The sequence below is a fragment of the Delphinus delphis genome, chromosome 19 (genome assembly GCF_949987515.2).
Source record: "Delphinus delphis chromosome 19, mDelDel1.2, whole genome shotgun sequence".
Lineage (NCBI taxonomy): Eukaryota > Metazoa > Chordata > Mammalia > Artiodactyla > Delphinidae > Delphinus > Delphinus delphis.
This window is the reverse complement of record NC_082701.1, coordinates 24,712,787-24,723,137: the sequence shown is the minus strand read 5'-3', so window position 1 is coordinate 24,723,137 and position 10,351 is coordinate 24,712,787. Positions and strand designations below refer to the sequence as shown.

The 10,351-nt window shown below is 54.9% G+C and overlaps 1 protein-coding gene across 1 annotated transcript; it reads right to left on the bottom strand.

Annotated features, from left to right (window-relative positions):
- Positions 1-5,189: 5,189 nt before the first annotated feature.
- Positions 5,190-9,877, bottom strand: TMEM92 (transmembrane protein 92). Its single transcript, XM_059997286.1, has 5 exons — positions 9,809-9,877; positions 7,243-7,268; positions 6,345-6,434; positions 6,007-6,202; positions 5,190-5,768 (listed from the first exon to the last, which is right to left on the bottom strand). The coding sequence occupies exons 1-5, from the start codon at positions 9,875-9,877 to the stop codon at positions 5,652-5,654; spliced, it is 498 nt and encodes a 165-aa protein (XP_059853269.1). The 3' UTR covers positions 5,190-5,651.
- Between the last annotated feature and the right edge of the window lie 474 nt (positions 9,878-10,351).

The following is a 10,351-nucleotide window of genomic DNA, read 5'->3' as shown; positions in this document are numbered from 1 at the left end:
TAACTTGGGGAGGACTGGATTTGGGGCGGGGTGGAGGGAAATTAGAACCTAGTTTGGACTGTGAAATGCATCCAAGTGGAGATGTTAGGTAGTTAAATATCTAAGTCTGGATCTCAGGGGAGAAGTCTCAGCCAGAGATAAAGATTTGTGATTCATCAGACAATAGATGGTCTATGAAGCCACAGAACCGGCTAAGACCCACTACAGGAGTGAGTGAAGGTGAAGACAAGAGGCCCAAAGACAGAGCCTCGAGTCAACTGTCATTCAAAGCTGGTAGAGGGGGAGGAAAGTGAAGGAGCCTGAAAAGGAACAGCAGTGCAGGACAAAAACCAGGGAAAGTGGCATCAGAGAAGTACAGACAAGGAGCTTCTTCAAGAAGGAGGCAATGGCCAAATGTGTCAGATGCCCAGAGACCGAGTAAATGAGGCTCGAGAATTGACCTTTGACTTCGGCAAGATGTAGGTGACGTGGACAAGAGCCATTTCATGGGGACAAAGGGCTGACTGGAGCGGGGCAAAGTGACAACGGGAGGGTTTCTCTAAGACAGGTCATGGGACACAGTGATGCACATGCACAGGGGATAATGATAAAGGTCCAGTACTGAGGGAGAGATAGCTGATGCAGGAATAACTGCAGGAGTGAGGGCCTGAGAAGCTTGGAGAGGGGGGATCCAGCTGGAGGTGTGGAATGCAGTTTCCACTGTAGTCAGAGGTGGTGGTGGGGCTGGGGGCAGAATTGGGTGGTTCTTGTGTGATGGCGACCAATTTTCCTCTGAAGTCTGTGGTGCCGTCGCCACCTGAGATTGAGGTTGGGAGATTAGAGTAGAATTAGTCACCTCAACAGTGAGGAAGTAAAGCTTCTAGGGCATCGAGGGTCCACTTGAGACTTCTTTTTTTTTTTTTTTTTTTTTTTTGTGGTACGCGGGCCTCTCACTGTTGTGGCCTCTCCCATTGTGGAGCACAGGCTCCAGACGTGCAGGCTCAGCGGCCACGGCTCACGGGCCCGGCCACTCTGCGACATGTGGGATCCTCCCGGACCGGGGCACGAACCCGTGTCCCCTGCATCGGCAGGCGGACTCTCAACCACTGCGCCACCAGGGAAGCCCCGAGATTTTTTTTTAGTAAATTTATTTATTTTATTCATTTATTTTTGGCTGTGTTTGGTCTTCGTTGCTGCGCCCGGGGCTACTCTTCATTGTGATGCGTGCTCTTCTCATTGCAGTGGCTTCTGTCGTTGTGGAGCATGGGTTCTAGGCGTGCAGGCTTCAGTAGTTGTGGGACGTGGGCTCAGTAGTTGTGGCTCATGGGCTCTAGAGTGCAGGCTCAGTAGTTGTGGCGCTTGGGTGTAGTTGCTCCGCGGCATGTGGGATCCTCCCAGACCAGGACTTGAACTCGTGTCCCCTGCATTGGCAGGCGGATTCTCAACCACTGCGCCGCCAGGGAAGCCCCCTCGCTTGAGATTTGTAGTTTTGATTTGGAAGTGAGTCCAGTTGCACAGGTGTACTGGTTCTTGAGCAGAAGTTGGTTCCAACCAGGGTTTGGGATTTTTCCAGTTGAGTACAATGGACGCAGAAAAGGGTAAAGGAGTTGGATGCAGGGCAGTGATTATCAGGAGGGATCTAGGACTCCAAGCTGGGTAAGCGCAGTGAGGATGTAGCTGACGGCACGGCAGGAGGCTGAGGCCAATGGCTCGGAGGTCTCAGTGGGCTCAGAGTCCCTGGCATGGGGCTAATAACAGTACCTGAGCTGGAGGAATGGAGGTGATGGTCAGGGAGTGGGAGGGTTGAAGTTACCAGGGATGACAAGATCAGGTGTGTCCCCTTGAGGGTGTGGCCGAGGTGTGGCTGGGAAGAAGCTGTTGGAATCAAGGAGGGCCTCTGAATTCTCTTAGCTTCTCAGCCCCTCCCAATCTGCGAGTCAGAGAGCAACCTCCTACTGGGGCGGGAAGGGGTACACCTCTTCATTGTGCAAACGGGGGCTGAGGCCTGAGGATGCTGGACGCTGAAGCTAAAATGTCAGAGGCTGGAGTTCTGACTCTGAGTCCTGGGGTGAGGGAGGATTCTTGGTGTCATCCTTCCTCTCAGCTTGCACAGCAGCAGGGCTCCTTTGTCCTCCCCCTTCCTCCCGCCTCCCGCCTGCTCCCTGCCTCACAGCTTTTCCTGCACTGCCCAGTCCTCCGGAGAGCCCCTGCAGACAGAAGGGCACATCCACAGCCACAAGGAGCACCTTCTTGAAGGTAACCAGGCTGCATGTGGCATTGAAATGCCTGTGGCAGACTTTCACGTTTGTTCCCTCACTCACTTAGATAATCCTTCATTCACTGGTTAAGTGATTTCGACTTTCGGTTGTCCTTCATTAGGTCTGAGCTGCTAAAGCAAGCTCAAGGGATGAATTCCCAGTCGCCATGGGACTGCTCATCCACCCAGTCCGCCAGCCAGACGTCCGACATGCACTGGGTGCCCGTCACTGTCCTGCAGAAGTGTGACATACAGGCATCACGTGACCTCACACGTCTGGCAGGTCCCATGTCCATCGCTTATCTATTCCCTGGGTCCTATACATGTGTGTGTGCCACACCTGAATCTTTGAGCCTCTTCCTCATAGCAGGACTGATAATACATGAATCGCCATCGATCAAAGTTCATGTGATGAGTCTTCATTAACTTCTAAAGCCGCCTGTATTTTCCATTAGAGAGATCTTTTACATGTTTGTGAAAGTCATGCTGGCTCGTTGTGGAAAATGTAAACAACGACAGAGCATACAAAGTGAAAAACCACTTCCATCCCACAGCGCCGACCACTGTTAAAAGGGTGGCAAATGTGGCTTCATTTATATCCTTCTAGATCTTTTCTATACATTTGCAAAGGGGGAAACGATATATATTATAGGATGAAGTCTATGTTTACAGGTTGAGATCATAGACTATTGTTCTGCAACTTGCTTTTTCTCTGCAGCAATAAATGATGGACGTCGTGCCAGGTCAGTGCTTCAGATCCACTTCATTCTTTTTAAGGGCTGCAGAGCATTCACAGTATGGAGGGACCTGGTGTATTTAACAGGCTATCAAGGACATTAAGGGTATTTTTCATTTACCGCCAGCTATATCTCTTTAAGCGCTTTGTTTTTAAAACATCTTTATTGGCGGATAATTGCTTTACAATGGTGTGTTAGTTTCTGCTTTACAACAAAGTGAGTCAGCTATACATATACATATATCCCCATATCTCCTCCCTCTTGCGTGTCCCTCCCACCCTCCTTATCCCGCCCCTCTAGATGGACACAAAGCACAGAGCTGATCTCCCTGTGCTATGCGACTGCTTCCCACTAGCTGTTTTACATTTGGTAGTGTATATATATCCATGCCACTCTCTCACTTTGTCCCAGCTTACCCTTCCCCCTCCCAGTGTCCTCAAGTCTATTCTCTAGTAGGTCTGCATCTTTATTCCCAACCTGCCCCTAGGTTCTTCATGACTTTTTTTTTTTTTAGATTCCGTATATATGCGTTAGCATACGGTATTTGTTCTTCTCTTTCTGAGTTACTTCACTCTGTATGACAGACTCTAGGTCCATCCACCTCACTACATATCACTCAATTTCGTTTCTTTTTATGGCTGAGTAATATTCCATTGTATATATCTTTAAGCTCTTTTGTATGAGCATTTCTGAAGGATTATTCCTAGAAATGGAATTGCTGGGTCATGTGCATTTAAAATTTTAATGGCTACCCAGGGCCAGGCATAGCGTCAGACACATAGTAGGGTCTTTCTAAGTATCTGTGGCATGAATGGATACTGCTGGATTGCCCTCCAGGAAAAACACACTATTTCCACTCCCACCAACAGCAAACAGAGAGCCATAGAACTGACAATTTCTGCTACTGGGTCCCAGCCCCACTGGGCTTCATGACAACCACTTTCCTCCAAGCCACTCTGCTGCTGCCGGGAAGGATTTAAAGACCCTATGTCACCTTTGGTGAAAAGCAGGCAGCGTCCAGGCAGAGGGTGACCTCCTCTCCCAGGTCTGCAAGGGCCATGGCTTCACCTCCTCCCACTGGGGTGGGTGTTTACCAATGAGGGCAACGTCAGCTCTGGGACTTCTCTAATGGGAATTCGCCATGTTTACACAAGCACCCACATATCTTCCTTCTGCTCCCCCTTAACAACCTCTGAAACTGAAGGGAAACTTCCTATGGCTGGGCTCACTCCACTGCCAACTCTGGAACTCTATTGTCATAACTGCTGTTCTTCCTCTGGGGCCTCGTCTCCAGCAGGAACCCCCAGCCAGACAGCCCGTTTCTAGCATCTTTGGGGCTGGTCGTACCATCTCCCTGCCCCTGGCCCTATCACCTGCCTGGGTCCTGATGCCCCAAGAAAATTATTGGGAGAGCCCCGGAGGAGGCCAGCACGCCGGAGCCAGTTCTACCTCTGACCCTCGTAGGAACTTTGGGCCGGCATTGCTCTGTGCCCTCTGCCTGGGGATGAAGGCCGGCATTCAGAGGCTGCCGGGAAGCAGTGCAAAGGCAAGGTCAGGTGGAGGGGCCCAGGCCTCCTGAGCCCCCAAGATGCTGGCGTGGGGGTGTCTCTCACGCTGCGTGTCCCACGCCAGGCTTCCAGCTCCACACGCTGCTGCAGGCCCCCGCAGGGATAACGCCCTGTGAAGACTGCCGTGCTGCAATGGTGAGCGCCTCTCCTCTTCGGGTGCTCAACCCCGCAGATGGGGCTGAGGCGGTGGTGCCCAGAACCACGCGGGACTGGAGAAGGGCAGACCTGCTCTCTCTCCTCCCTCCAGAGATTCCAGGGTGGGGCAGATCAAGGTCTTCCAGGCCCTGCCCCAGCTCGCCTCCCCACTGCCCCCTCCCCACCCCCGTGGTGAGAGAGTCAGAGAGCTGAGCTCTATGTGTCCCAAGGGAAAGCAGCGGGAGGGTAGGATGAGGAAGCACACAATGGTCACTCCCACCCCATCCCCATTCCCCGTCCGGGCTCTGTGGCACCCAGAGACCTCAAGGAACCAGAGATCAAAGCATCTGCGAAGATCCTCTCCCGGAGGGTGGCCCACAGAAGTACTGTCCTCCCAGGCTCATCAACGGTGGGATTTCAGGCACAGTTACCCCCCCGCCAGCTGTGTCCCCCAGCATTGCCTGGGCTCACCTCCCCACACAGTCACAGGCAGACTCTCAGATTAGTGAAAACTCATGTTGCAGGGGAGGGGAGGGTACAATGGCGTCTTCTCTAGTCAGGTAGAATGGAAGGCAGAGCCCAGGGAGAGCTCAGGCAGTCCTGTCTCCCAGAGTGCATCAGCGCCCTCCAAAACATCTCAGAGCTGGCCATCCAGTCCACACTCGTACTGCCAGAGCGCAGCTCCCTCCACTGTCAGAGCACCTCGTTCCACCGCTGGGCACCTCCAACTGTTCACGTTTTCCTCCAGGCAGCCTCTACCTTGCAATGGCGGGTGAGGGAGGGGTGGACATGTCACTCCAGACCAGCCCTTGGGACAAGAGAAGCCACTGGCGTGGAACCGGGGTAGGAAAAGCAATAAGTTAAAGCCGAGAATGGCCAGAGGTCTGGCACGATGGGCGGGGGCGAGTCTCTGGCTTGATCCAGGAGGCCCTGGGGAGGAGGCGGCTGACGACAAGGTTCCAGGCAGGAGGTGGCTCAGAAGGCGGGGTTGTCGATGCCGCTGCGCACCCCGGCGGCGTGTTCTTCAGGCCTGAAGCTGTAGGGAGGGGGTGGCTCCACGGGGGGCAGACCCCCGACGGCCTTCAGGATAATCTGCAGGGAAAGGAGGGGACAGAGGCTTCTTAGGGCCTGCCACCGGCCACGGCCACCCATGTGCTGGTGGTGGCATGTTTCCCAGGGAGAAGGGTGACCCGACGCTGGTTGCAGAGCCCTCCCTAGGGCCCAAAGGCTTGGCGTAAGGACACCCTCCACTGCCCCCGTTGCTCTAAAAATCTGAATGGGGAGGCACAGAGAGCCGAGGGACGGGGCAGGGGTTGGGCTGGATACCAACCTCGCTGTAGGGGGGTGGGGGCTCACAAATGGACGCTGTGACCCTCTCTGCAGGAGTAACGGGGGGCCGTTCTGGGGGCCCCTCATGATCCGTTGGGGGGTCCTGCTCCGACTTTCTGCAGTTGCGACGGAAGCGCTTAGCCAGGCCACAGATGCACAAGAGGGGTATGATGATCAGAAAGACGATGACAAAGATCCTGGGGTAAGGAACCACCAACGTCAGCCTGAGTCTCCAGCCATGCCCGCTGCACCTCCCTCCCTCCCCTGACCTACACCCACCCCTCAGCAGGAAGTCCAGTCCAGTCCTGGGTGGGCCAGAGGAACCGGCCCAAGGCTCACCTCAAGGGGCCAGAGAAGAGCTGGAACTGCTCTGGCTGGTACTGTTGGCAGCAGCTGTTACCACAGCAGCTGAACCCTTTAGGGCAGGTGCTGCGGACCGGGTCAGAGAGAGGCCATCGGTACCAAGGTGGGGAGGCAGAAGGATCCCAGCTTCCCTAAAACTCACCCACGGGCTCAGGGCACGAGCCGCACCCCTAGCAGGGTGGAGGTACAGGCCCCCTGGGCTCAGTGGGAGGAACCTGGGGCTGGGATCAGGACCTGGGTTTCAGGCTCAGCTCACTACTGGCCTCATGCACTCGTGCCAAGTCACATTCCTTGCTGGGCCTCACTTTCCTCATCTATAAGATGGGTGTAATGAAGGTCCTGTCGACCTCACTGGGCGGGTGTGGGGACTGAGTGTTGTAGTGGCTACAACATCGCTCTAAGGAGATGTAGAGGAAGAGGGGCAGTGGGGAGGGGCCAGGAGCTAATTCCAGGAAGAGTGAGCTGGTGCTGGTGGCCACGGAGCAGGAGGTGGGAGGGACACGGTGTCCCTGGAACATCCAGGGCTGACTGCTGGAAACACTTGGCTGCCCAGAGGCCACCCCCCTCAGCCCCTCCTCATCGTGCTTGGGCTTCTCAGCGTTTATAGAGTGAGAATGTTTGCCCTCGCTTCCAGGGGGACCCTCAGAGGGGAGGTGGCCTAAGGCTGGCGTCAGAAGGATGGGGATTGGCCCGCAAATGTGAAACTGCCCGTGGATAGGCTGCTGGAAGGAGTGAGGGGCGGAGTCTCCCTCTCTGGGTCGGAGTATGGCTTCTGGCTAGAAGGGGAGAGGGTGAGGATGATGAAGGCAGGCAGGGCAGGATCTGGGATGTCTCCTCCCCACAGTGGAAGTTACAGCCCAAATCCCAGACTTACAAGAAGAGACCACATGTGGCTGCAGCCTGTGGAGGAAAAGAGGCGGAGGTCTGGGTCATAAACTGGGGGCTGGGGTTTCCACCAGGTGCTGCCCAGGTACCTCACTGCTAGCAGGTCCCAGAGGATCAGCATCTTCCCTCACACTTGCTCTCCACCTCCCTCCACATGTTCCCCGGGTCGTTGGCTGCAGCCCCAGCGCCACCTCGTGGCCCCAGCTGTCCTTCCTCTCCTCACCACACCTCCTGCCACATTTGCTCACCCCCAGGTCTGTAAGCTCACGCCTTCTGACCACCCTTCCAACCCATCCCCACCACGGCCAGGACTCCAGCAACCCCCGCGCCCACCCCGTCACTCCCAACACTGCTGCAAGTTTCTATCCCACACATCTGAACACCTAAAACCTTGCTGGAAGCCTCCTTCAGTGGCTCCCTGGGGCCCAGACACCATGACCAGCCCTATCCCCCATTCCCACTCCCCCTGGCCCTCCTGCACACCCACCCACTGGGAGTTCTCTGAACATGTCTGACTGTTTTACACATGCCTGCAGGAACAAGCTCCTCCCTCCCTCCCTCTTTTGCACTAGTTCTGTGCCACACGGAGGCTATCATTACGGAATTTAACCTGATTAATAGCAAATATGTGCGTAAGCCCTGCTTGGAAAGTTCTTTCCCCAGGTATCTGAGAGGCTGGCTCCAGCACCTTCTCTGACCATCTTCCTTAAAATTACATCTACTCCCCCAAAGCACTCCCTTTCCCCTAACTGTGCTTACTTTATCTGCATAGCTCTTGTCCACATCTAACATACTATATATTTTACTTTATCTTGCTACTTGTTTGTCTCCTCAGTAGAATGTAAACCCTGCCAGGGGAGGGATTTTTGTCTATTGAAAACCAATACTCACGATTTCGGCAGACTGAATGAAAGAGCACTGACAACCTGGTTTCCTTTCATCCTGGCTGCTCCCAGACCGTGGGGGAGGAATGCAGGTAGAGGAACACAGCAAACGGGAGGTTATCTGTCACCCCACCCCAGCCTCCAGGGAGATGAACAACCATGGCTCAGAATAAGAAGCCAACTTTGGCGAGACCACCATGTCTTTTTTTTTTTTTTGGCCGCGCCACCAACATGCAGGATCTTAGTTCCCTGACCAGGGATCAAACCCGTGCGTCCTGCCGTGGAAGCGCGCAGTCTTAACCACTGTCCTGCCAGGGAAGTCCGAAGACCACCATATCTTTATACCTTGAAATAACAGTTCAACTGTTAACGCCAATAACAATAAAGCTAAGATACGAATGACAGCCAATAAGATTTGGGCTGGTTCCCACAGGTCTTGGCCAGTGGGCTCAAGAGCAGGAATGAACCCCTGCAGGTTGGCCCAGAGAGGGTAAGGTGACTGCAGAGTTGGGGACAGCCCACGGGGTCCAGGCACTCAGTGTACCCCTTTCCCTCAGATCCCATCCCCTGTCCCTCCCCCTTCTCCTGGCCCCCAACTAAGAAAGACAAGCAATGAACAGGTTTACAGAATTAATCCTGAGCTCCTGTTTGGAGGAGTAGGGGATCCTCTCCCAGATCCTCTTCCCCCACCCCCATTTTAAACAGGTGGTGGTCTCGACTGAGGTGGTGTCAAGCGTTGGGGTAACCTTGGGTAGTTTCAACTTACATGCGGACTGGGGGCATTAACAGCCTGCCCCCTGGAGTTGCTGGGAGGAATCAACAAATGCTCAACCTAGTGCTGGCACCAACCCACCACCGCTGATGATAGAGAAGGAGTAATAGGGCTTCTGGAGCACAGCCACTCAGCAGGCAGTGAATGTCGTGGGGAGCAGGCCTGGGCCTTCCCTCAGACTCTTACACAGAAGTTAAAAACCCATGTTCTAGACCTATGTCAGTTTCTAGGATAATCTCCCATCCCAAAACTGGATAGACTGCCCCCATCACTGGGGCAGGGAGAGATGAGGGGGTGTTGAAACCCTGCCTCATCCTCAGAAATCACAGATTTCAGAGGTCACCCCAGTCTTGGGTCAGGCAGCCAGGTCAAATCCTATCACCATCTGGAATCCTACCCCCACTCCTAGAAAGGGAAGAGGGAGCCTCCTTTCCTCTAGGGCACAAGCAGAGAAACACAGTCCCAGAGAGGGCTAGGACTTCCCCAAGGTCACCCAGCACTGTGAAGAATGGAGCTGGGGAGATAGGCTGACCAGGCGTCCAGATCTCAGTCCAGACCTCAGGCCCTCCGCTAGTCCCCGCTTTCTGACGCAGCGAGAAGGAGCCAAGGCTAACGTGAGGGTCAAAGTCCCCAGTCGCCAAGAGGAGCTAAGTGTCAGATGGCGGTGGGCGCGAGTAGTTCCCACGACACAGTCCCCCACGAGATGAAGGAACCCAGGCCTTCTCAGGGCCTCCCTCTGCTCTTACCTCCCCGGCAAAAAGAGAAAGGAAGATGCTAACTGCATGTGGTAAAGAGGAAATCCTGACAGTGGAAGGTGGTGATCGGGACCCAGAAGCAGGCCCCTGACCCACAAGAGTAGGGCCCCGAAAGTTCCACAACTTTACCTCCCAAGCGCTCACCTGTTGGAGGCCGGCCAGCAGGCCGAGCAGCAAGGTGGGTACTAGGCCAGGAACCCAGGTGGCTGACATCCTGGCAGGGGGGCCACTGAGCTTCCGTGTGTAGGGGGAAGAGGGGAGAGGCGGGGCCGCGACCTCTCCCACGACTCTCCACCTATAGGGCCCCGCCTCAGGATGGGGGCGGAGCTCATGCACCGGCGTTGGGCCGGACCGGGAAGGGAGGGGGAGGGGAGGGGGGAGGGGAGGGGGAGGGGAGGGGGAGGGAAGATGGAGGGAGGGGAGGGGAGGGGAGGGAAAGAAGTTTGGATTGGGTTTTGGGAAATGGGAGGTAGAAGAGAGTATCTGATTAAAAAATATTTTGGTGTCAGTTTAAGACTGCTGAGCTACCCCTTCCCAACCCTCAACTGCTCCACCCTCTAAGTGATCCCAAGCTTGAGAGGGACTGCTGCGCCTACCAGATGGACAGAGGATGCAGGCAGAGGGAGCTGGACCACTGGAAGTCCCTTCCCACATGGACTTCTGGGGGGCAGAGGTTGAGGGAGAGAG